General features: G+C 38.9%; 1 protein-coding gene across 4 annotated transcripts; it reads left to right on the forward strand.

The window, feature by feature from the left end:
* Window positions 1-102: 102 nt before the first annotated feature.
* Window positions 103-25,516, forward strand: zmat3 (zinc finger, matrin-type 3). 4 transcript variants are annotated; one of them, XM_010896936.3, is made up of 6 exons: window positions 103-304; window positions 5,964-6,364; window positions 6,706-6,846; window positions 16,191-16,360; window positions 16,578-16,678; window positions 22,243-25,516. In XM_010896936.3, the coding sequence occupies exons 1-6, from the start codon at window positions 190-192 to the stop codon at window positions 22,449-22,451; spliced, it is 1,137 nt and encodes a 378-aa protein (XP_010895238.1). In that variant the 5' UTR covers window positions 103-189; the 3' UTR covers window positions 22,452-25,516. The 4 variants fall into 4 exon arrangements, with proteins under 4 accessions (XP_010895238.1, XP_019904683.1, XP_010895239.1 ...); XM_020049124.2 differs by having other exon boundaries at window positions 221-304; window positions 2,703-6,364; XM_010896937.3 differs by having other exon boundaries at window positions 254-304; window positions 5,864-6,364.
* Window positions 25,517-27,476: the final 1,960 nt, after the last annotated feature.

Consider the following 27,476-nt stretch of genomic DNA (forward strand, 5'->3'; position numbering starts at 1 on the left):
TGAATATATGTTATTAGTATGTTTACAGTTTGATTATTATATGCTTTACGCATATTGCTTTTGCGTTTGCTTTGGACATAGTGATCCTCCTCCCCTCTGCGCTTGGCACTGGAAAACACACCCCTCTTCCCCGGTAAAAGCAAGGTAGCCTGCTGGGTTTTCAGCTGGTTCGAAGTTGGCCAAGATGCAATGATGGCGTTACATGTCAAGAATAGAGATGCTTATTATCAAAGTGCCGATTATTACAGAAATCTGCAGCCTTTGAACTATGGGGAAAGCAGCCATTATTTCGCCCGGTTACCAGGTAAGAAAAGGCTAGTATTTATGCTGTCAGTAACCGTGACGCTGCTAATGAAGGATGGATGTATGCATGCAGCTTCAGCTATGTAACCAGTGCATTTGCTGGTTAAAGAGGGGTTTTCAACTGACATTTGGCATTATATGTGATCGTAGACTATATAGCAACAAAAAACAAGTTTGAGTGTAGACTATACCCACTGATTTTAATATATTTGACCAGCATTCTTGCGATAATTAAATCAGTGGTAGACAATAGTCGCTGATCAATTAAATCCTAAACGTGAACCTAAGTTAGTTGACTAGCTTTATACCCTCTGCTCTACTATCTGTATTCATGTGTGATGCGGAAGATAGGTGTTTCGTTAAATCAACTGAAACGGTGTTGTGTAGTAGAACAACATGGTCCATTGTTTAAGGAGAGGTCTATGTTATCAACACTTGAAATGTAATTTTGTGTACTAATGACGCAAACACGTTGTCACAAGATTATTCATATGATGATGAAGATGGTGCAGATGCTGATAATGATGAATCAAACAGCTGGGTCTGCATTTGAGTTTATCTTGTCATTCAGCAATGTTTTAAAGATTTTTAACAAAATGGCATTGTCCACTGAAATAGGTTGAGAAACTGCATGCATTTGGCCAGATAGTCATTGCAAATTTGAATTGGTTTCTCAGTCGGCTTACCTGTTAAAATAAAGGTGAAATAAATTAAATACAACGAGAGAAAGAAAGCTGAGTATCGTAGGTTCATAGCCCTGGATATGTTATAAATGCTTTATAAACAACCTCACTGTGTGCATTGCCCTTATGACTTATGACGGCCTCCAAGCTGCCTCCCACCCCCTCCATCTTTTTGGAGCTGGCAATCATGGACCCTTTCAGATGGCTGTCAATAATTGCGGTACTGCATTTTCTCAGCTAATTTATGGGTAGATTAAAGGCTGTTTTATCAGTATGACTGAGTGTTAGAAAAATGCAATAGGTCTTTCTCAACAAAAAAAAACTAAATCTTATGTCACTGCAAGAAACTGTAATAAAAAAAATGCAAGTAAACAATTTCAGACGGCAATTCTTAGATTAAATGATGAGGCATATACTTTCCCTCCATAATTTGTGGCATAGAAAGGCATGAAATAACTAGATAGTCAGATCTATTAAATTGTGTTTACAGACAGGTCATTTTAACCCCTTAAATAAAATGCCATATTGCATTTGAATGATATGAAATTATTTTCCCAATGTAAAGTGGCAGGCAGTTACTGTCTTTGTGTCTTTAAAGAACAGATAATTACTTTACGATCTGTCCTCCCACCGCGACGAACTATAGGCCTTTGTTTTTGCACAATCTTCAAAGTTTGTTATTTCTGAAAGGAAATAAAGTAACAAGCGCTCCCTTTCTAACAAACCCTCAGATCCGAAAGGTAATGAAACAAGTAATACTGCAGTCAGATTGAACACCGAGTTATTCTTAAGCGTGAATAGGAAATGTATATAAAATGAAGAAACTGAGAAAGTTAGTATTGATAAGTGACAATTAATGCTCATTGCGCAGTATATGCTGTTATTTTGGACACATTTCAAAAAGTTAAGACAACCTTCGCAACAGTATAAACATTGTAATATGTAATTAGTACATATTACACCCATAGTAATGGGTGTGAAACGGCTGGTGTTTCAATTGGTTAAGTCACTTTTTTGAAAGGGATACAAATAGTTTATCTGGATCCGCAAGAGAGTTGTGTTCAGAGGATCACAGGTATTGAGATCGCTGGCATTGGGTGGTCGAAGGGAAGCTATTACATTAGGGTACAGTACAGGTAGTCTTGGGAGGCCACACCTACAATCTCGTCTGGCCTCCTTGGAGGTCTGGAAACTTGCCTATTAAAAAAACACTCAGGGGCAAGATTTCTATTGGATGTTTGTTTTCAAAAAACCTCCACTCACAGGCTTGCTGAAGGCGGGCTCACTATTTCTTCCAACTGAATAGAACACATTTCCTGAAAGTTCATACCTATGTTGCAACATATCAACAAAGAAGCTAAAATGGAGGGAAATTTGACTTTTGTTTTGAAAGAACTGCTCTCTATTCATAACACTGAGCCAATAAAACCTTCTCTGCTTAAATGCTGTTCTGAATTTTTTTTATTTTTTTTCCTACAGGCTATGGTAAAAGTTGAATTTATCAAGAATGGCTGAAAGTCTGTGATTTATTGAAAATTAAAATGGACAAGTAAATGATACTGGGACTGTTGGTTCGTTCATTAGGCGAAAATCTTTTGGTACATCTGGGGGTTGAGACTGCCGTGCCATCTCTTTTCATTAGAGTTTAGAATGAGCTTTTTCCATCACAAAACTGCTAATTCTTTCTACCTCATCCACACTTCTTTCATATTTTAGCAGAAGATTGTGACAGGAGCCACATACCCCTTCAGAAAACCCATCATTCAGCATTACAGGCCCCATTATATCTTCTAAAGTGAGTGTGTAGTCCAGTCGCAATAACAACTATTTATCTAGGGAAAAGTTTATGTTTGTTTCTCAAAGACTGATATGGTTCACCACAAACACAACATACATCCACAGATTTTGACTGGGTTTTATTGGGTGATTTTGTGAAAATGTTGAGAATCAATGAATTCCATAATAACCAAGCAAAATGATTTTATAAATCTTTGAAAAATTAAAACATCTAAAATATGACATTTATATAAGTATGGAAACCCTTTCACGCAACACCTTTGGCAGTGATTACAGCTTTGAGTCTTCTTGGGTGTGATGCTACAGGCTTGGCACATGTAAATTATTCGGGAAGTTTCTCCCATTCTTCTCCGTAGATTCTCTCAAACTCTGTCAAGCTGGATGGGGAATGTTGCTGCACAGCCATTTTCATGTCTTTCCAAAGACGTTCGATCAGGTTAAAGTCGCATTGATATGGCTGTGTGCTTAGGGTTGTCCTGTTGGAAGGTGAAACTTCACACCAGTCTGAGGTCCTATGGATCATATTTTTATGTAGGACATGTCTGTACTTAGCTCCATTCATCTTTCCCTCGATCCGTCACTGAAAAACATCCCCACAGGATTATGCTGCAACCACCATGCCTCACAGTAGGGATGGTGTTGGCCTGTTTTTTCCAGACATGACACTTGGCATTCAGACCAAAGAGTTCAATCTTGGTTTCGTCAGACCATGGTCTGAATCATGGTCTGAGAGGCCATTATGTGTCTCTTGGTGCCTTTGGGCCAAACTCCAAGAGGGAGGTCATGTGTCTTTTTCTGAGTATTGGTTTCCGTCTAAAGTTCTACAACCTAACCAGGAGGGAAGTGATTTTAGGGACACTCATAAAGTGTCAAATATAATCAAATGAATACAATATTCTTGATTTAATCATATTTGATGATTACAAAAGATTACAAAAAACTACCAAAAGAATAAAGGAAGGGTTTGAATTTCTTATGAAATTTAAAAATGCATATAATTCAATTTCAAACCAGTCGCATCAACACACCCAACAGAAGTCACTGGTAGCTTCAGGAAAATTCCAGAAGGTCCATCTGGGCCAGCCCCACCCCTACATACCTGCCTCCTATTGGGAACATGTCTGGGGAGGTATTTGAGGGCTCCCATGGAGCTGCTCAGGGACGAGGGCGGAAGCAAGGATAATGGACAAGAGAACGCTACAAGATGGAGGAGCTGGAAGATGTCCAGGAGATGGAGGGTGCTTGAGCAGCTGCCAAAGTAGTGCCTATTCCTCCCAAACACACCTGTGACCTTTCCCTGTCTCTCCCTGTTACACTGGTGTAGGATGCGGTCATAGCCCCAGGCCAGAGACACATCTCAAGGTTAATTTACATTTTCACAATTTCACAAAAATTAAGAATATATATTTGGGATATATTACCAAAATACCATAATTAAATTCTGTACGCATTTTATCTAATAGGAGTTATTAGTTGTTGTATATTGGCCATATACCACACCCTTCATGTCTTATTGTTTATTAAACGTAGGGGGTAAAAACATATGTAATTGAAGGTTATTAGTTTTATTTTCACAGAAAATTCTTGTTGGACTGTTCTTGCTGACACATGCCTTGACATTCTCAGTCACCTTGGAATTTGTTTCTCTTCTGTTTTTGCTGACATATCGCGGTAATGCATGATCACCGCTTATTGAAAAATGCGCTTTCGACCACAATCTCCAACTCCATTTACTGATGTCTGTCCTACAGATCTAAAACAATATTTAAAATTAGACAGTTCTGCCATCGGTGCCCAAATAATGAACCCTCTTTCAAAGTCTTTTAGATCCTTTCCTCTTGCCATCTTGATCTAAATAAGAGGTCAAATGGGCATGCTCAGCATTTTTATACATGCCACGAAGCATTGCTTATTTGTATCATGCAAATAAGCAATGTTTGGAAGCATTAGATTTTTATGAACTTTAAGTTCCTTGACTAATTTATTCAGGTCTTTCATTAAATTTGTCACCCGTCTGACAAACATTTGAAGGGCTTTTCAACATTTTAAGAATATTTATATATATATATAATATATTCTTTCACTCAGATACCAAATGCCAAAGTAATAGAACCCTCCTCTTTAAAACCCTAAAATACCTTTCCTTTAGCTACTTTCAGTCTCCAATTCATAAACCCAAGGCCATCCCTCTGGGTACCTTGCCAATTCTTCAGGACTTGCATATTACATGAAATTACCGTGTTAAGTCTCAGGAGGAGTATTATGTACCCATGATGCAAATAGAGGACTTTGACTCTGACCTTGGGCTATGACAATGTAGGTTCCTGAGACTATTTTTGGGACCAGGCTACATTCTCCAATGGACACGTGATTCAGTTTTATCTCCTTGTTACTCGGCAAGTGGAAGAAATAGCAGTCATACATGATACTATACTGAAAGGCTAAGCAGATGCAAAGTAGCTTTTGGTATGAACTTCATTATAGGATCCAATTAAAATTATGTTATTGGATACCTCACCATGTGTGTTGTATGAACATTCATACCTGATGTGGGAAACTGACTGTATTTGGGGTCTGATGTCTATTTCTGGTTATTGGAGCATGTTCAGCTCTTCAGGCTACATTGTAATTGATAAGAATGACATTGAAGTGGACATTGTGGGCGTAGTATAGTTGGACCATGATTTTTTAAAATTATTATCACAAAGTTAAATTAAGCATGCCATTTCCTTGTCGTTCCTGCAATGGTTACTGGAATCAAAAACATCCCACAATGTTATTTTAGGTCTGTGAATCACTGTTGTTGGGTGTCCAATCTGAGTTGATACAGTGGAAACATCAGACATGAGTGCAGCTGCTGACAACCCAACCCCCCAAAAATGTGGCCACACATGAGTGCCTGAAATGTATCATACCCAGTCAGGCAGGCAATGGTCTGTTTCAATCACAGCAAGATTGAGAGAACCTTAAGGAATCTGTTGCAAGGAGAGGAGCCCATGCTTTACTGCAGCCGGCCTTTTTCACAAAGACCATTGAAACCAACTCTCACTGTATTTTTTATTATCTTTCTTTTTCCCCAGGGAGAAACACAGTTGATGACTGTAGTTATTCCTATCATACTTATTAAAGTGTAGAACTAATTCTAATACTGGCATCACAAATATTTGCATTGGCCCTTAGGACCAGAGTCTATGCTCAAGCCTTCACTGAGGCTATTTGGCCAGCAGCAGCCACTGTTCCAGCCAATGCCTACACATCCCCTAGGACCCCCTCCGCCAACCCTCGGACCCCCTCCACCAGTGGTAGTGGGCCCGGACCCCCTCCACTTCCCCATCTCCAGCACCCTGTCCACCAAACCTCCAGCTCACCTCCAGCTGATCCAGGGCCCCCCCTGCCCTGTCCCCTGCCCAGTCCCAGCCCCCACTGCCCAGGCAGCCCTCAGCAGCAAGCCCCAGGAGGAGGAGGCTGAGATGGGGGCCACAGATCAGGACGCTACCTTAGAGGAGCTGTGTAAGCCTCTGTACTGCAAACTGTGCAACGTCACCCTCAACTCCGCCCAGCAGGCACAGGCCCACTACCAGGTCAGATGTTTCACTCTACATGTTCTGTATCTTGTTTCTTGATCTCATCTACCAGGTGGTTCTTTCTCCCTCTATATGAAATTGAGCCTGGGTACAAGCTTACTGGTACGCGACCCCAACATGTTTGTTTTAATGGCAGCAAATGTTTGTCATCCCATGTTTGTTTGACTTGTCAGTCATCACTGTTATCCATTCATAAATGTAAGTTGTAAATGTAATCTCTTACATATGCACTCACAAGATCACCCGCAATTAATGGTCGGCGTGGTCAGTGTCCAAAATGTTTGGTTTATCGGCGCATCTCAGCTTAGGGATTAAATCTTGCTTTGTCTCTTCCACAGGGTAAAAATCACAGCAAGAAGCTGAGGAATTTTTATGCAGGTAGTCAGCAGCCGCCTGCAATTACAATTCCGGAGGTCATAGAGCCAGGTTCACAGTTACTGCTACCAACTCCTCTGACCGACAGTGCAACTTCCAAACAGGTACGTCTTGCATTGGTGATAAATGAATGTCTTATTGTCCAGCAAAGGATAGTTATTCATGAGAAAGTCGAAAACCTTTGAATTTCCAGTACATTCACTATGTGTCACTGTTATTTATCAATGCAATAAAATCTGAGGAAACACTTTAGGTATCCTATGAATGCCTTCATTAAATTTAATAACAGCTATATAACACAGTTTATCATTTCGATGAGCTGTAAGTATTTCTAAATAGTTATTAGAAATAGCTGTCTTTCCCTGGAGACGTCATACAACGTCATCACATTCTATTAAATATCTCGGTGTGCAATTATACTACAGAAGTTTGTTTCAGCTTACCCATTTGGTTCGGCTGGTGTAAGCAAATCACATATCAAATAACAGGAGGCATGAGAGTATCCAGATAAGACATTCAGTGCAGTCCATAAGTACTTGGACAGTGACACGCGTTTTGGCTTTGTGGAAGATGGAAAAGTGCTCACAATTTATCAAGAAAAAAACACTTCAGTCATTGATTATTTCAGGTTTAATCGCATACATGATTATCATGACAAATAAAGAGCACAAGTACAGAGACCAGAGCAGTGTTGTTATGATTTTGCATTGCCACGGTTATATTCCTTCCCAACAGTACAGATGATGCCACCAGTCCTTCCTGAGAGCACATACACTACCGTTCCAAAGTTTGGGGTCAATTAAAAAAACATTATCCACACATGCATACATCCATGAAAACATACATACAATTGAATAGGAAATATAACAACATTAATAGGAAATACAGTCAAGGACAAATAATTTAGATTTTTAATCGAAATAATAACTGTATACAGACATATGTAGGAGAAGCAATTCTTTGATGACAGAGTGAAACGGCCTTAAGCCATGCCTCGATTGTGGCTCAGAAGCAACACACGTACACAATGGTTGCAAATATCAATAGCAGGAACCACGTTAGAAGAAAATAAGGTTGCGGAATTTCAAAGAAACATTTACCAAAGCGAACAGTTACTCAAATAGTGGCGGGATAAATTCAACCACACCACTGACATTGTTTATGGAAAGTATATGCTGTCAGAGAGAAATTGCATTCAATGTTCTATCTCAAGCAACAATAAAAAATGCACCACAACACAAAATGTCATTAACTTTGTTTTTTACCACACAACTAGTGATCTGAAGTTGAAATAATATATATAATATTTAAATCATAATCTGTAATCTGAATTAGTGAAGTTATAGAGAGCCTTGAGGCATAATGCAATTGTCCCACCTATTACAAGACAATTTTTGATTGGTTGATTCCACTGTCATTACAAAATACTAATTGGGTATTTGTTTCTCTTGGATATGAAGAGGGGCTCTCTGAGGGTGTAGAGGGCCCTGACAGTTCCCCACTGCTGAAGCACCACCCACAAGTTGGATTGGCTTGATGGGCACTTCTTATGTACCATATGGTCAAACTGCTCCCACAACAGCTCAATAGAGTTGAGATCCAGTGACTCTTCTGGCCACTCCATTATAGACAGAATGCCAGCCTACTATTTCTTCCCTAAATATTTATTGCACATTTTGGAGCAGCGCTTTGGGTCATTTGAGGAAATTGTCTCCAATCAAGCGCTGTTCACAGGGTATGGCATGGTGTTGCAAAACAGAGTGATAGCCTTCCTTCTTCAAGATCCCTTTTACCAATTATCCCACTTTACCACCTCCTAAGCACCCCAGACCATCACATTGCCTCCACCATGCTTGACAGATGGAGTCAAGCAATTCTCCAGCATCTTTTCATTTGGTCAGTTTGCATCTCACAAATGTTCCTATGTGTGATCCAAACACCACAAACCTAGATTTGTCTGTCCATAATACTTTTTTCCAATCTTCCTATGTCCAGTGTCTGTGTTCTTTTGCCCATCTTAATCTTTTCTTTTTATAGGCCAGTCTGAGATATGGCTTTTTCTTTGCAACTCTGCCTAGAAGGCATTGGCATTGTTGACGATGAGACTGGTGTTTTGTAGGTACTACTTAATTAATCTGCCAGTTGAGGACTGTCAGGCATCTGTTTCTCAAACTAGAAGCTCCCACTCCCACTTCCTCCTTCTATTCTGGTTAGAGCCAGTTTGCGCTGTTCTGTGAAGGGAGTAGTACTCATCGTTGTACAACATCTTCAGTTTCTTGGCAATTTCTCGCATGAAATAGCCTTCATTTCTCAGAACAAGAATAGACTGACAAGTTTCAGAAGACATTTTTTTGTTTCTGGCCATTTTGAGCCTGTAATCAAACCCACAAACACTGATGCTGTAGATGCTGAAGTTGTCTAAAGGAGGCCAGTTTTATTGATTCTTTAATCAGCACAAAAGTTTTCAACTGTGCTAACAAGTTTGCAAAAGAGTTTTCTAATGATCAATAAGCTTTTAAAATGATGAACTTGGATTAGCAAACACAACGTGCTTTTAGAAACCAAGACTGAGGGTTTATGTTAATGGGCCTCTGTACATATTATGTAGATATTCCATTAAATATCAGCCGTTTCCAGCTACAATAGTCCTTTACAACATTAACAATGTCTACACTGTATTTCTGATCAATCTGATATATTAGAAATGGAGAAAAAAAATTGCTTTTCTTTCGAAACCAGAAAAGGAACCAGACAAGCCTTGTTCAGCCGGCCCGCAATTAAAAGTGATAAATGATGTGCTCCTCACTGGATTTGAACCTGGGTCTCCAACGTGAGAGGCTGGGTCTTTATGTACTAACCCACGGTGCTATACATTTGCCTGCTCGCTAGACACCATTAAGCATTGTGTTAAACTGACTAACTTTCTTATCTTATTAAGTTTACCTCCACCACAAATAGCATCTATGAACTGTAGGGCTTTTGCCACTGGCCATTTAACAGCTTATTAGCTAGTATCTACTAACTTACTACTTGGAATAGTCATAATCAATCAATCAATCAATCAATCAAATTTATTTATAAAGCCCTTTTTACATCGGATGTTGTCACAAAGTGCTTTTACAAAACACCTGGCCTTAAACCCCAAGGAGCAAACAACAGAGTGTTGAATTTCAGTGGCTAGGAAAAACTCCCTAAGAAGGCCGACATTTTGGAAGAAACCTAGAGAGGACCCAGGCTCAGAGGGGTGACCAGTCATCTTCTGGCTGTGCCTGGTGAACATATTAAGAGTACAAATTGTAATAATAAATAAATCTAGAGTCTATTTAAACTTAGTCCAGGTCGGAAGAATGACCAGATGGACAAGGACAGCGACAACACGAAGGAGGGGGGAGGTGTCAGCACAGTGGCTGCTGAAATCGTCAGGAATCATCTGGATCTGCAACACAACCAGGAGAGCTTTGGACAGGGACAGCAACAGGTCTTTCAAGCCTGGTACTCCTCAGGTGTGGGCCAAGACCTCATGTCCTCCTAAGTTTAAAACGACAGGAGACAGGGGACATTTAGAAGATGCATTCCTTAGATCTACAGGGATTTAGAGTGGAGATGGAGAACTGACCCTACTCCCCCAGCACAATAATATAGTACCGTAAGACCTTGGGGCTGAGACAGGGGGGTCTAGTGACACTGGAAATCAATCCACCCACATTGCCAAGCATCAACCAAAGGGACCCCTGCCAACTGCAACCACCCTGAATGAGGGCCGAGTATTGCCAGCAGATTACAGCTTATAAGAATTGAACAATTGCTATCGAGACTGAAGATGAACTTTTCCCTGCCAAAGCTATTTAATTTCATGGCACAAAAACATTTGTTTTTCTTTCATTCGTGCATGACATTGATACAATAACTCTCAATACAGTTGACGATAACTGACTTTCTCGTCAAGTGAAAACATTTGAGAATTGTGGAAACCCCTACTCTTTTACTGCCCAAGGGGTTTTGATCTAGCATATTAACCCCAAAAGCATGCACAGATGAGTACTTCCAAAATCCACCAGAAACAGTCGCAATATAACCGTAAACAGTTTTAGTTTAGGCTTAATACAACATAGCTACTGAATGTTGTAGCCAGCTAAGTTTTTGTCTATCCTGACCCAAAAAGCATGCACGGATGCATACTTCGAAAATCCACCAGAAATGATCACAATACTGTATAACCGTAAACAGTTTAGGCTTACTATAACGTAGATATTGAAGGTTATAGCTAGCAACGGTTTTGTCTATCTGGAACAAATCCTAATGCATAATTTGTTTCAGTCAGTCTCACTCACTCACTCAGTAAGAGACATTTGCTCTTCTTGGCCGGCTCCGCATACACGGTCCGGCAAAAAAGGGAAATTTCTAAGTGACCCCAAACTGAATGATAGTGGAGGCTAGATGGTAGATTGAGACTGGGAGCCTTGCTCAGTCGACATTCATTACAGTGTGCCTGGATACAGTGAAGGGAAAGACATTGACCAGGGAAGACATTTGAGTATTGGATATTGCTACCTAGCACCATCTATCATCCTTCATAGCTTATTATTACCCACACAAGAGTGAAACTAGTGTTACTAACTGAATTTTACGTTTGTAAACGTGCTCATGGACAGCACATGGCGAACAGTGTGGCCCATTCATTTTCAATAAAGTCTAAGCAGGAGGTATAATTTGATCAAGGCTGTACTGTCAGCAATGCTCATGCCTATGAAGGCTGCTCAGCCAGCTGGCTCAAGCAAGGCATATTTATATTCAAAATATTTTCTATTTTTGAACCAGTGCCAACAACAGGACCAGTTGACATTTCCACTCTTCACTATCTAGCAGGCTAACTCTATTAGTTTACAGAATAATTTTTGGGAATTGACAGTTTTTATTCATGTTTATGGTTTTATGTACAGTGGGGAGAACAAATATTTGATACACTGCTGATTTTGCAGGTTTTCCCACTTACAAAGCATGTAGAAGTCTGTAATTTTTATCATAGGTACTCTTCAACTGTGAATGACGGATTCTAAAAAATGATTTTTAAGTAATTAATTTGCATTTTATTGCATAACATAAGTATTTGATACATCAGAAAAGCAGAACTTAATATTTGATACAGAAACCTTTGTTTGCAATTACAGAGATCATACGTTTCCTGTAGTTCTTGACCAGGTTTGCCCACACTGCACCAGGGATTTTGGCCCACTCCTCCATACAGACCTTCTCCAGATCCTTCAGGTTTTGGGGCTGTCGCTGGGCAATACGGACTTTCAGCTCCCTCCAAAGATTTTCTATTGGGTTCAGGTCTGGAGACTGGCTAGGCCACTCCAGGACCTTGAGATGCTTCTTACGGAGCCACTCCTTAGTTGTCCTGGCTGTGTGTTTCGGGTCGTTGTCATGCTGGAAGACCCAGCCACGACCCATTTTCAATGCTCTTACTGAGGGAAGGAGGTTGTTGGCCAAGATCTCGAGATACAAGGCCCCATCCATCCTCCCCTCAATACGGTGCAGTCGTCCTGTCCCCTTTGCATAAAAGCATCCCCAAACAATGATGTTTCCACCTCCAAGCTTCACAGTTGGGATGGTGTTCTTGGGGTTGTACTCATCCTTCTTCCTCCTCCAAACACGGCAAGCTGAGTTTAGACCAAAAAGCTCTATTTTTGTCTCATCAGACCACATGACCTTCTCCCATTCCTCCTCTGGATCATCCAGATGGTCATTGGCAAACTTCAGACGGGCCTGGACATGCGCTGGCTTGAGCAGGGGGACCTTTCGTGCGATGCAGGATTTTAATCCATGACGGCGTAATGTGTTACTAATGGTTTTTTTTGAGACTGTGGCCCCAGTTCTCTTCAGGTCATTGACCAGGTCCTGCCATGTAGTTCTGGGCTGATCCCTCACCTTCCTCATGATCATTGATGCCCCACGTGGTGAGATCTTGCATGGAGCCCCAGACAGAGGGAGATTGGCCGTCATCTTAAACTTCTTCCATTTTCTAATAATTGTGCCAACAGTTGTTGCCTTCTCACCAAGCTGCCTATTGTCCTGTAGCCCATCCCAGCCATGTGCAGGTCTACAATTTTATCCCTGATGTCCTTACACAGCTCTCTGGTCTTGGTCATTGTGGAGAGGTTGGAGTATGTTTGATTGAGTGTGTGGACAGGTGTCTTTTATACGAGTAACAAGTTCAAACAGGTGCAGTTAATACAGGTAGTGAGTTGAGAACAGGAGGGCTTCTTAAAGAAAAACTAACAGGTCTGTGAGAGCCGGAATTCTTACTGGTTGGTAGGTGATCAAATACTTATGTCAAGCAATAAAATGCAAATTCATTATTTAAAAATCATACAATGTGATTTTCTGGATCTTTGTTTTAGATTCTTTCTCTCACAGTTGAAGTGTAAAAATTACAGACCTCTACATGCTTTGTAAGTAGGAAAACCTGCAAAATCGTGTATCAAATATTTCTCCCCACTGTAGAAAATTAATTTTCCTCAGTCAATAATGTTTGTTTATTTCATTGTTTTGGTCACTGGTGGAAAGAGAGTGTACTTGGTGGGGGACTCAGTGGTTGTGTGAAAAGGCCTTTGAAGACCTTAAGGAACAAGATTGGGTTTTCGGCTGTGACTTTAACAGGTGTTACAACATTGGATTTTGGTCTGGGGTGCCAAGGTCTTTTGGGCAATGTCTTCGGACAAATCTGACTGTTGGGTCCAAACGGTTTGAGCTACAAACTAATACTTCAGTGGACTCTCAGGAACTCCAAGCTCAGATATAGGAAACATATTTTAAAACAACTTTCTAAAAAATATGTATTTTATTTTGGTCATTTACATACACAGCTCTGGAAAACATTAAGAGACCACTGCAGCTTTTTCTTTCCTTTCCAAAAAAGTTGAAAAGGAAAGTTTTGAGTGAGGAACAGAAGTGTTCAATTTGCAGTGGTCTCTTAATTTTTTTTTTTCCAGAGCTGTATGAGGCCTTTACAGATACAGTGCAGAGCAAAATAAAATACATATTTTTTATGAAAGGAAAAGGTGCGGCGGTCTCTTAATTTTTTCCATATGTAAAGGCCAGACTGTAATTTAAAATATTGTTTTTAAATAAACCAGTCAAAAGTTTGGACACCTACTTATTCAAAGGAATTTCTTATTTTTTACTTTCTTCCACATTGTAGAATAATAGTGAAGATATCAAATCTATGAAATAACACAGATTCATGAGGTGACTACCTCATGAAGCTGGATGAGAGAATGCAAAGTGTGCAAAACTGTCATCAAGGAAAATTGTACTTTGAAGAATCTACAATATCAAATGTATTTTTATCTGTTTTGGTCATTTTTCCATTTTTTTATGTACGTGTACTGTACCTTCAAAATGTATTTGCTTACTTATTCTTGGTATGATTATCTTAAAACAATATCATAATATGTATGCTTAGTATAGATTAGGGCTTAGACCATATCAAGTTAGATTATGCTGTAATGTCAATGTTTTTTTACACAGTCTGCATAGCAACCTCTACTATATGCTACAGTACATGTGAGCTTCAGAACTATGACATCTGCCTTTACAGAATGTACAACGACACCTTACATAAAGTTACATTAATTTGGAACAGCAATGAATGTGCTTATACCACAGGATGAGTTGAGAGATTCACATTTTTGTGTGAGTGTAGTACCTGGTAAGCAGGTATCTATATAGGGGTCTCACGTGTGGTGTTGGAAATTGGCTTAGCATCATCCAGGGTTGCTGTGGTTGTCATGACAAGGTTGCCATGCCTTGTTGCACTCTATCAACTCCTTGTGGTATGTTGGGCACCTGCAATCAAAATCATGGTGTTAGGGTGGTGAATACTTTCTCAACAAAGTGTCACTAGTGTAGCTATCAGGAGTGCAGGGACCGTGGTGGGTGGGGGCCCTGTGCTTGGCCTCGATAATAAATGTGTTTTTGTATTTTTATTTTATATTGTGTATTTCTATTAGGTCTCACAGTCAGATGGTGGCTTTGAGGTTAATCTAAGCCAGGATCGGATTTACATGTGTATATACTGCATCGTAATTGTTTGTCCGGGGGTGGGGGGGGGGGGGGCATGTAAGGACAGCTTGCACCCTGGCCCTGCATCACCATGCTACGCCAGTGCAAAGTGTGTAGTTGTTGGTGAGTTTTTTTTTCTGTTTAACTAGTGTGACAAAAAGGAGAACAATTTGGTAAGATGCGTTTTGGAGAACTCATCTTTGTATTACCTTAGCCTGTAGGGAGATGTTGCGATCAAGCAAGTCCGTGAGTTGAAATTTACCTTGGCAGGGACAAAACTGTAATTTTTCATTTGGAAGAAAACAAAAAAGTTAAACTGAAAAATAACTGGATGACTAGTAACCAAGTAACTGATTGTTTTACACAGGTGCATGAACAATACAAACAATTTTAAGAAATGCATTCTGGCTCCATATTGTCTGCTTTGCTCATTGACATGCAAAACCTAAAGGTGTCCAGAGGTTGTAGTTAGACAGAGTGCCAATGGGGGGAGTCCTTGGATGTGAGAAGCCCAGAGATGAAAGCAGCACAGGGTTACACAAGGATCACATCAACTGGAAAAATAGAGAATAGGGGCAAAGCAGCCCAATCTGGTCCAAACCAGGCAATTGACTTCAGCTGGCTTGGTATCTCTAGTGACTGAAACAGACAAGGGATGGTTTGGGGGTGGGGAAGGCATAACAACAGCCCCCCCCCCCACCCTGGTGGTTAATGGAATGTATTACAAAAATCTCAGAAATTATCAGAAAACTATAAAACATAAATTTCCATAAATATGATTAATGTATTACATGATTTCATAAAATCATGGAATTTCTACCAATTGGTTTTACTTATTTATTGTTACTTACATCTTTGTCTCTCACTATACTCCCATGAGGAGGACCGTGGGCCTTCGTACTGGTGCTGTAATTGCTGTAATGTAGATATATCTCTTCTGTTTCAAATGAGATATTCCCTGTTTAAAAATAATTGCACATCAATTACCTTTAACCTCACAACAGTAGTAAATAACATTTGGTGCAAGACCCTTGGTCTAAGGCTGGTTGCCAAGCAACATGGCAACTCATTTGAGGTGAATTTACATGGAGTAAATTCACATGGAGGTGAGAGAGTTCAACAACCAGCTTGGCACTGGAAGGTGTCTTGACCCAAATTTTAGCACTGGAAGTGTCACTGTGCTCTGTAGATTCCGCATTTACCACTCACCAGTTTTGCAAGAAACAAGGGAAAATTCGGGGGGAAACCTTAATGTAGCATGTAATAACATATGACATAACTGTATATTTGAAAACATTTATTAAGCAGCCTCAAAACTAAAGTGAAAGAAGCTGTGAAAGATGAGCTAGTAAAAATTCCCTCTTTGTTTATTTTTCTTACACAGCCGGTATCATTCAAGGGTGCCAGCAGGGTGATTTTAGCCACAGAAAATGACTATTGCAAGCTGTGTGATGCCTCATTCAGCTCCCCGGCTGTGGCCCAGGCACACTACCAAGGCAAGAACCATGCCAAGAGACTACGGCTAGCTGAGGCCCAGCAAAGCAGCATCATCCTGTGAGTCTGTGACGTTACTACTCCCTCCACACCCACCACAGGCTTAGACAAACAACAGATGCAGCACTAACACATGGCCAATAAAACCTACTGTTACATGAAATGAAATCTAGACAAGTTTAAATACAGCAGCTAAAAGGATTAGGATTTACAAACAGCATATGGATGACTTTCAAGACATGCCTTCAGTTATGTGATTGGTGGTCCTGTTTTTTAGAGAATCGGCTGAATGTGTCCAAAGGCGTCCGAGGAAAGAAGGTAGCGAGTACAGACTGATCAAGAACCGCAGGAGCCCACAGTTGCCCCTTGCCTTGCCAGGTATAACTAATTTAAACAAAGACATATCAGTAACAATGTATGAACAAACATTATATGAAACATTATGTATTTCCTGATAGCTACACCAGCAAAGATCCCCCACACAATCAAACCTCTTTCTCCATGCTTCACGGTGGGAACCATATATGCAGAGATAATTCATTAATTTGGACTCATCAGACCAAAAGGCAGATTTCCACTCATCTAATGTCCATTTCTTGTGTTTCTTGGTCAAAGCAAGTTTGTTCATCTTATTGGTGTCCATCAGTAGTGGCTTCTTTGCAGCAATTTGACCATAAACGCCTGATTCACACAGTCTCCTCTGTACAGTGGATGTTGAGATGCTCTCTGTAAAGCATTTATTTGGATGGCAATCTGGGGTGCAGTTAATTGTGCTAATTTGAGTTAACTGTCTTGCTCAGGAACAGAACGATTATTGACCTTGTAGGCATTGGGCATAGATGTAGTGGAGGGAAAATGCATGAAACGCTGTATATTTACCTTTTTATTTGTGAAATAGCATTTACAAACTTTTTCATTCAGTACATTATTGTTTAACTACTTTTTGTTGCATTGTTCGACGCAAAGGACATTAATGTTATTGATCTAAATTCTAATCACGCCAGTCTCTTTGCGAATGTTTGGAATCAAGTATGCTCGTCATGTTCACCTGTGCAAGCTAGCGTTGCCTTGATAGAAGTGCATTCACTCTATCCAAAAGCAAACATTCCCTATCCACGTGCACACCCCAGACTGACGTTAATCAAACTACCTCAGCCCAGATAGAGTGGTTAGTTAAAATCTCTGGTCCAGACCACTGCGGGCAACTAGTTAATTCAAGTTAGCTAGTTCCTTATGAATAAAAAATCACAAGGAAATGTTGTAGACATTTAGTTGTAGCTAATTAGCTCAATGCAATAGCTCTGGTTATGTAGCTAGATACTGTGTTAGCCGCTGGCATCAGTGCCTCCATTATTAGTAAACTAGCAATCTAATATATTATCCAACATTTTTTTGCCAGAACACTATAAATTATCCTATATGGATATTTAACGTACAGTAGATGGTTGGGTAAAACCAAATCACGTATATTTTATTTATTTAATCAATAAATAAAGGAGAGAGGTCTGTGCGTTGGTAGAGCAATTAATATATTTTGTTGAAAACCTGTGTTTGCCTAATCAATTGACGTGGGTGAATAAATGAAGCTTAGTCAAATAATTATACTTTCAAACCTTAAAGAGAATATTGATATATTGGTTAGTGGTTGTTACTGGTTTCATATGTGACAGATTTGTACATTTATAAATGGTTTATTATCACATACTATAAATACTCACTGGTGAATTTTAGCAGTTTACAATACATACTTGCAGTGCAGCTCATATTAGATAATAAATATGAATGTGATTACAAACGATAACAAAATTCTATATTAAAACTTTCAACTTTTGTGAAATTAATGTCCAGTCCAAATTAACTAATTTGGGAGGAATCAACTGAAGGGGATTTTGTATAATTTATAGAAAATTACACTTGGCCTTCAAAATTAATAGTACAAGCATGAACAAAATTCTAATGATACTGTTTAAAAATGTAGTATCTTTTGATTACTACTATATCACTGGCTTTGGGATTATAAACAGTGACCTTTTGTATACTTACAATACACAACACTCTTGACCACCTGACTACCCTGCATTTTATTATGTAATTTTGAACAGAAAATGTAGTAGTTACATACATAATTTACATAGCCTCATAAAATATAAATGTACCATATACTGACAGGGAAATCTATTCAATGATTACTATTATACCAGTGCATTTCATTGCAGCCTTTAACAGAGCACAAAACAATGCTTCTGCCATGTTTAACACAGTACTGTGAACCGCTGCATTTAATTGGTTTAACTATGTAAGGAATTTATCATGGCTATAAGGAAGGGATAAAATTCCCATTCACTTCGTCAAGGTTGCTAGGACTGCTTGCCAGAAAAACACTACTAAAAATCTAGCTGATGGATGTAAACGATGTTCACCCCAACAAATATATAGACAATATCAATAGGAAATCATGTTTTTTCCTTAAGAAAAAGCTAGCTGAGAATGGATTGAAACAATGTTCTCCCCAACACAAAAACAACACATTAAAACAACATAATCTGTTTCAATTTGATAGCTAAGTAGCAAGGTGTCATTATTTCAATACTTATCATTTGTAATATCCTTTTTGTTGTTGGAAATATTTGGACCCAATCCGTTCAACTATCGCACAGCTATAGCTGCTCCTGATGTTAGCTAGTTAGCTTTGGGGCAACAGAGTAAGCAAGCTAGCTTGTTTGTATTGCTATGTTATGGTGGGATTATTTTCATACACTATGCTGTTATGCAATTATATTCTGTTCTGCATTATCAAGGTGTTGTATGTAGACTGCAAGATGTCCATGTTGACTGCATCATCCATGTTGTTCACCACTGAGGGATTAGCTTCTCCACCATTTTTCTCCTCTAAGCCAGAACGGATATAGTTTCCAAACACAATATATGTAAATAAATAGCTGCTCTTCAAGCCCCCTCCCTGGCTCACCATAGTCTCTTCAACATGTGGCCCAGCTGAACTAGGCTTGCCTAGTTTTTCTTTCTTGTTTTAATTATCTGAAAATGTTTAAATTACAATTAAGTAACGTGTATGTGATTGAGGGCAGAGGCATTTATAACAATGTAGCCTTAAAGTGGGAACAAGACATGTGAATATCATCCACCTTGCAGGAGACTATCATTTTCTGCCCAATAGTTGCACCGTCTGCCAGCACCTGGTCAGTCAGTGTAAACCTACTGCGGGCCTGGCGCCTGGGTTTTAGACATGTAAACCAATACACCAGGCAGCCACTCAGAATTCACACAGCCTTCTTAGATGCAGTGTCCGCTGTCCACACTGGTATCCACACCCAATCTACAACCCACACCCCACATACACTCCATCCTGGCCTCCACCAACTGGATGAATAATATAAAGTGCTGAGTAAAACTTTCAGGGAGTCCGATTAGCTCTGCGAGTGCTTGTGATGGTTGCCTCCAGCCATACACTCAGACACAGCAGAACCTCTAATCTCAGACCGAACATGGTGAGGGACATGTTTGTATTTCTTCTTGCAACATTCATTCGGCAGTGGAAAGCTACTCCTGTCTAAGCACGGTTTTGGTGAACAGCAGCTAAGGGATAGTTTCCGACTTGGTTAGATAAATCCCATTGCCAGAAAATACAGTGAAAACAGCTATTATACCATAAAGCTTTAATAATTAAATAATAAAAGCTTTAATAATTGATGTAAGCGAGATCTCAGGATTAGAAAGAAAAATCGGAACATCAGCCTACAAGCTTATTTTATGATGGAAATCTCAAATGACCAGACCCTGTATTCCCTGTATGGAATTGGCCAATGACTCTATAGCTGGCACAAAAAGAAGAAGGGACTGCATTATTAACAAAAATGCTCCAGTTTGAAATTCTCCAGTCTGGTTTCAGACCCGATCATAGCACTAAGACTGCACGCGTGAAGGTGGTGAATTAACTTTTAATGGCATAAGACAAATGTTCTGCATCCATCCTTTTGCTTCTTGACCTTAGTGCTGCTTTCGGCACCATTGATCACTTCCTTCTTTTAGAGAGATTGGTAACCCATCTTGGGGTACGTGGACACATTCTTGCCTTGTGTCAATCCTATTTATCAGAAAGATATCTGTTCGTATGGGTGGATGGCCTGTCCTTTGACAAATCAAAAGTTTTGGTGTTCCTCAAGACTCAATAATGGTGTTGGGACCACTATTGTTTTCACTATATATATATATGCTGCCTCTTGGTGATGTCATCCGGAATCACAATGTACATTTTCACTGGTATGCACTCAGCAGATTTGTATATTTCAGTGAAACAAGTAGAAGCTCCCTATCTTGGAAGCTTGTTTTTCAGACATAAAGAAGTGGATTAGAGAGATAGTTTTGTGTTTAAAAGCCGAAAAAACTGAAATGCTTGTTTTAGTGCCCAAGAAGCAGAGATTTGTCGTCAGGTAATTTTTTTTTTTCATTTCCGGAACATTGCAGAAATCATAAAAAATCGGAGCTATCAGGGCTAACGACGCCATTGACGTAAGACATTAAAATTTGAATATGCACAGGAGCACCTTTGTTGGTCGCTGGATGAATGTGTGGCTAATTAGCTTTCCAAGTAAAGCTATGATAGATAACATTAGTGATGGTTGATTGATTAGCACGCGAATATCGGCCCGTTTTCACCAAAAACGTTTGTTTATACTCCATGCAATTACTGATACTTTTAGCAAACTATGATTTATTTCCACAATTACAGTTCGAGCAAAAAATGTGTTGATGCTAAAACTATTACAATCGACCGGAAGATAGCGTACGCAACACTTATATTACATTCTAGTTTTCCACTTTTTTTTTAAACGTTTGAAAGTAGTAGACTAATGAAATAGTACAATGTTTGACATTGATTGTACCTACCATAGACTGTAAAAATAAGGTACCTACCAACAACAGTCGGCCAACTGGGGTACGGCAACAACACTTTGACAAACCACAAGCAGAACTGCAGTAAACCGTAAAACTAGAAAGGTAGTAATAATAACGGCAATTTGTTAACTTTAGTTATGATTATGTTTACATTTGCTAATGATTCTTTTTTGGACGGCGGTGCATGGTTGCCTGTCGTAGCATAGCGCATTTTTATTTTATTTCTATATCAATATATTGGGGGGGACATGAGCATATTTGAATATTGGGGGGATGTGTCAAGAAAGTAGCATTGTACATGTTTGTAACAGATTATTGGACGCATTGCCTACAGTAATTAATGTAGTATTTGATTAGCTGGTAGCTGATAACATGCAAAAATTGGTGTAGTAAAATACATTTCTAGCTGTAAGCATTGGATTGCTTACAATATAGAGTTGATATTTATATAACCATCCGATTTTTACCGGGTTATAGCATGAATTGCTCATAGCTACAAATAATAGACTAAAAGGCTAATTTTGTTTGAGGCAATGAGTAAATTCATAATCCATAAATCACCTCCCCCCACGTGTCGTCGTCGCACCCCCCCCTCCCTATTTTGTGCGAATTTGAAAATCCTCTTTACTGCATCTCTACAATTCTACTAAACATCATCAAGGAAAATAGGCTAACTTAGCTACTGTCAACAATATCTTTCTCACTTTGTGTTTTTTTATGACATCATCACTGAGCTGTGGATGCATTGATTAGGGAAAATTGTGCATTCAATCAAATAAAACAGATTACAAAAGTTATTTTTTTGAGTTTTTGAGCTTCCGCATGCATTGCAGAACAAAGCTAATAATGCTAACTCCAGGCAACGAGAGAAGTAAATAATGGCTTAACTTGAAATATGTATTTCATCCAAACATGATTTTAGGTCAAACTATCTCTTTTTATCATTTTCTACCTGTGTCCTTCACTCCCTCGTCACCCTTTTATCTGGTCCCTCCTCTGATGTGGGTGTGTCTTGATATGTATCCCAGGGCCTTACTACAACCCGCGGCCCAGGCAGAGGATCCCCAGGGACCTTGCCATGTGTGTGACACCCAGCGGCCAGTTCTACTGCTCCATGTGCAACTCCGGGGCCAGTGAGGAGGCCGATTTTCGCCTCCACCTCGAGAGCAAACAGCACAAGAGCAAGGTGTCGGAGCAGCGCTATCGCAGTGAGATGGAGAATCTGGGATACACTTAGAAGAGGGGATGGAAGTGTGGAACTTACATGCGCCAGAGGACTGTTAAATGGCAGGAAACTGCAGCAAATGTGAAAGGGTGAAAGAGGAGGGTACATTTAGGGATTGATATGCATAAACCACTCTAATGTTCAGTTTTTTCATGCGTTTGGATTCTTGATTCTTTTGTTACAGTTTTCATTGGTTATAGTACTGTACATATTTGATCTTTATTTCAAGACATTTTTAAAAGGTTCACTCCTATCACATGATCATCCATGTTAAATCACCTTTCCTGCATAAAAATTATCTTGCAAACCAGTCATTTTAGAAAACAAATTCAGAGATAATGAATTCTAGATAACGTTTAGAGAATAGTTTTGAGGTTTTATTTTTACTTTCGTATGGGGTGATCATGTTACTGAAGTGGCTCTTTAACACAATATCCACTTTTTGTATGTTTGTGTATGTTTCATTCATAGTTAATTCTGTTGTAATTTACTGACCTGAGCCTGGGCAGGATTTTCATGTATTTTGCACTTCAGATGGAACCGGGGATTTTTCCATATTTCAAGCTGAATTCTACCCATGGTGTTTGAAGCCAACAACCTATGAGGAATGGAAAAATCTGAAGAACTGTAACTCAAAATCAGTTTCCTTTCACAGGTTTTAAACATTTTATTACGTTTGACTAGATGGGCATTTCAATGTGTGGAAGGAAGCAAAGATATATAGACTTCTACCAGACCAGGTGAATGTACTGTGATTGCAAAGACAATAATTTCCCGGCAGGCCTTGCACAAACAAGTGACAGAATTTTTTTCAACGTAAAAGAAGTTCCCTTTCCTCATGTGTGTTGACATGGGTTTGGTACATCCCACTAGCATCCTGAACAGCCCTGTAAACTCAGCCTCTCATCCTGTTTCCTTGTTAGTATTGGAGCCTTTGAAATACAGCTGCTGTAAGCCCCTGACTTCCCAATGGGAGATCTGATCTCAGAAAACAGTACCTTCGGGAGAACAGAGAGCAGCGCTAGTTTAAATTGGGTGAATTAGGGTTATTTCTACTTGGCCTCTACTCAGTCTCATTTAGAGGAAAGGCAGTTTTGGCTGTTTTTCAAGCCAAACCAAAGCTTGAGTTTACGTCCCTAATATATCTGCCTGATGCATGCCTGCATTCATTATTGTTTTTTTTTCTCCAGTCGTATTACCATTATTGCTCGTTAAAATGTTTTGTATCATATACATTTGTAAAGCATTTAACTATGATCTTTTTATGAATTTTATTAGTTATCATTGCTTTTTGATTTAATTGATTGATTTATACATGTTGTGTTTTCTATGTGTGTTTGTTTTTACAGCTGGAGATTTTTTTTATTTGTTATCTAATGTATTTAAGCTTGTGTAGCATTGCTTTATTATTTATTTAAAATTCATCATGTTTTCATATTGCACTGTATATAGTTTTTGAAATTTACATTTGTGCATGATATTATCAGAAAATATACATATATATTTAAGTATTCAGAATATCTTACTAATAGGAGTTGAAAAACCAGGCCAGTTTGCCAGAGGTAGTGACGGGACCATTACATATGACAAAAAGTACTGTATGGGAATGAGTCACACATATTGCACTTACTATAAAAGAGACAATGAAGTTTTATACCGATTTACTTTGATTATTGTTATTTGTAAAGCTCTACTTGTGTCCTGATCTGATTTGTATCAAATGTTTACAGAGTGGTCTAAAGGGAAGTCGATCAAATTTAATGTTGAATCCATCTACACATGGAACCTGTTTAGTCATTTCAAAGCCACTTTATAATATGCTGCTAAACATATTCAATGCCTCTGAACATAACTTGTGATAAAATGCAGTATTTTTCTTTGGAGTTCAAACCACTATAATTATTTGGACTGCATTGATTATGTTACACATGAAGTGATCTGCATCATCTGGTTCATCTAACAGCTTAACCACGCCGGGCAGGGTCCCTTCCTATCTGGAGCTAACACAGTAGCCAATTCAACCCATTTCATATTGATTCCTTTGAAGTCCAAATATTATGCTACTTTACAATTATGTAACATTCCACTTAAAAAGGGAGCATTTCCCACAGGGAAAACCTCAAGGTAGTTCCTCAGAGTATATAGACTGGGTCTGAGTGCAATTCGTTTGTCCAATGTGAGTATTCATATCTCATTTGGTGTTCTATTTCGGTTTTAGAAAGCACAGTTGTGTCTAATTATAATATTTGCACGGCTGTGGGGTTTGTATTTGTCTGTGTTCTGTCCACTGTGGCCTGAGGCAGGAACCATTCTCCGCTGGACTTGGTGAAGTGGTGCAGCAACGCAGCTGTTTGCCGTTCTATTAGGAAGCGGGGAACCGGTGTGGGAACAAGCATTACCCCAGGGAGAACCACAGAGATAAACCCTCTCCAAATTGAGCTGTGTACTCAGACCATTGGGGATATCCTCCTCTATTCCACTAGGAAATCAATGTCAGCGTTGCATGGCTGGCTCTGAGTTGAGTTCTTTTTCTGCTGTTCAGAAATATTACCTCAAAGATAAATGGTCTTATTTTGTTAAGGTATATTTTCAGGCATTTTATGCTTATTTAGACGAAAGAGTGATGAACGATTGAGGAGTTTTTACTGGAAGAGTAATAGGTCAGATTGAAACCTACGTGGCAGCCGTACCTGGGTACTAGAGGCAGTGGCGTGGACTGCTGGACCACCCTGCATGATTTTACAGCTTTTAGAGAAGGTCAATGATATCTAGGGATAAGGGTTGTAAATAAGGGATAGCTGCAGTGCCTTTTTAATGACACACAATCTCATCGAATGGCTGCCTAGGTCATGGACATGATTCAACACAACAATCCACATTTCTATTGGAGGCCGAAATATCATTGCTGGTCTCATTAAATAGTATCGACTTTCCTTTGGAAGAAATAATTGTAAAATGTCTTGACTGTACATATGTTTGAAGTATAACAGAATGACAACCATTGTTATAGAAACTATTGGAGCACTTAGGTCACGGTACAATATTGAATATCTATTTAATAAAAAAAAAAGGTTCTACATGTTGTTCTGGATATGTTTAGTTGATTGAATAGGTAGGGGGTAGTGAGTGTGTGTGAGAGATTGTATGTATTGACACATTGCATGACTGGGTCAGCTGACAAACTTGTGTTCCCCCATCCATATGCTTGTTTACAGAGTGTGACCTCCAGGCAGGATCAATTCTTTAATACCATACTCAGCAGTAAGACTACAGCGTGTCTTAATGTAGTTGCCATACTAACATAGTAAAAACAAAATTTTTCATTGCAATTTTAATAATTTAGTTCCATAGCAACTTACATTATTAATTGCATAATTTAATACCTATAGTACCTTTCCATTCATTTTGTTTAACAGGGTGGAGAGTCTTGATGAATGAGCCAAATGGTAGCTTGAGAAGAATAGATGGCCATGGTGATATGATGGCCATCTATTCTTAAGATTGGTAATTTAGACAGGAATTCCGTGTTAAAACACCCAAACTCTTAATCAGTAAGTGAGGATCTGGCCAGCTCCTTAACCTCCCATAGAAAGGGCACCCTATCAAATGTAATGTCCTTTTCACTGCCCTGAGGTATTGGTATTATTTTCTTTCTGTGATTTTTTTCTAAGACATACAGTATGTTCAGGTATTTTATGCTTAATTGCTGAAAAACCTGAAAAAGAGACGTGTTGTTGAAAGAGCAGTGGGACAGATTCGAACCCATGAAAAAGTGGTATGTGCACCAGAGGCAGCGGTTTAAATCATTAGACCACCATAGACTACTATTTGATCTTAGACCAGAGGTAATAGTGCCCCCCACAGCAGTGAAAATTAGGTGTGCTGCAACCCTGCTGTCGAAGCCTCCCCCTGAGGAAATTCCAAAATTCCTGAGGCCCTGGTACACCTCTACCATGGTTATAATATCATAACAATAATAGGAAGCTAAAACTAAGACTAAAACTACAAATTAACCAAACATTTTCATGAACCGAAATACATTTGATACAATACATTTGTGATAAATGAAAACTATTTACTGGAACAAGATACTATGGAATTCCAGAAATTACAAATGTCAGTAAAAGGTTATTTGATGAGTAAATAATTTAAAAGGATGGTTAAATATAAAAATGTGTTCAATAAGCCAACAAAATTCTAAAAATATTTATTTAAAACATTTTCCCCCTATTTTCTCAGACCTAGAACCAGTTGAATAATTTATTGAATAATTTAACAACTGTATAACATTTTATTTAGTAATGTGAATGACACTGCTGCTCTATTAATTACTCTATTATTCACATCCTTAACAGAATTGTGGACTTTTAATAGACTTTAACACCTGAAATTATGGTTATTTTACCAACAAAAACAAACAATATACAGTATCTCACAAAAGTGAGTACACCCCTCACATTTTTGTAAATATTTGAGTGTATCTTTTCATGTGACAACACTGAAGAAATGATACTTTGCTACAATGTAAAGTAGTTAGTGTACAGCTTGTATAACAGTGTACATTTCACTTAGGGATGTACTCACTTTTTTTGCCAGTGGTTTAGACATTAATAGCTGTGTGTTGTGTTATTTTGAAGGGGACAGCAAATTGACACTGTTATACAAGCTGTACACCCACTACTTTACATTGTAGCAAAGTGTCATTTGGTCAGTGTTGTCTTATGAAAAGATATACTCAAGTATTTACAAAAATGTGAGGGGTGTACTCACTTTTGTGAGATACTTTACAGCATCTATAGCAAAAGCACAATAGGTTAATACTTTTTTCACATTCAAGTATACCTTTTCCCAAATTATTTGATTGAACCTGCAATATATTTATATAGTTTTTACTAGCAAGAATAGCAAACCCATGCTATAACAGTATATCTGAACCAGAGGCAGCAGCTTATTCAACTGGAACACCTAATAGGCCACTCTATTTCTTTTTTTATAATGTCTCCAAATAGGAATAGGAAAAGTAATCTAGTAGTAGAC

Source organism: Esox lucius, chromosome 8 (assembly GCF_011004845.1).
Source record: "Esox lucius isolate fEsoLuc1 chromosome 8, fEsoLuc1.pri, whole genome shotgun sequence".
In the NCBI taxonomy this organism is placed as follows: domain Eukaryota; kingdom Metazoa; phylum Chordata; class Actinopteri; order Esociformes; family Esocidae; genus Esox; species Esox lucius.

What these genes read in the sequence shown, in the direction of transcription:
- zmat3 (XM_010896936.3), top strand. Translation starts at nt 190, where the DNA reads ATGATGGCGTTACATGTCAAGAATAGAGATGCTTATTATCAAAGTGCC. An exon ending in TTATTTCGCCCGGTTACCAG is followed by an intron (nt 305 to 5,963) that starts GTAAGAAAAGGC and finishes ATTGGCCCTTAG; the next exon opens with GACCAGAGTCTATGCTCAAG. An exon ending in CAGCAAAGCAGCATCATCCT is followed by an intron (nt 16,361 to 16,577) that starts GTGAGTCTGTGA and finishes CCTGTTTTTTAG; the next exon opens with AGAATCGGCTGAATGTGTCC.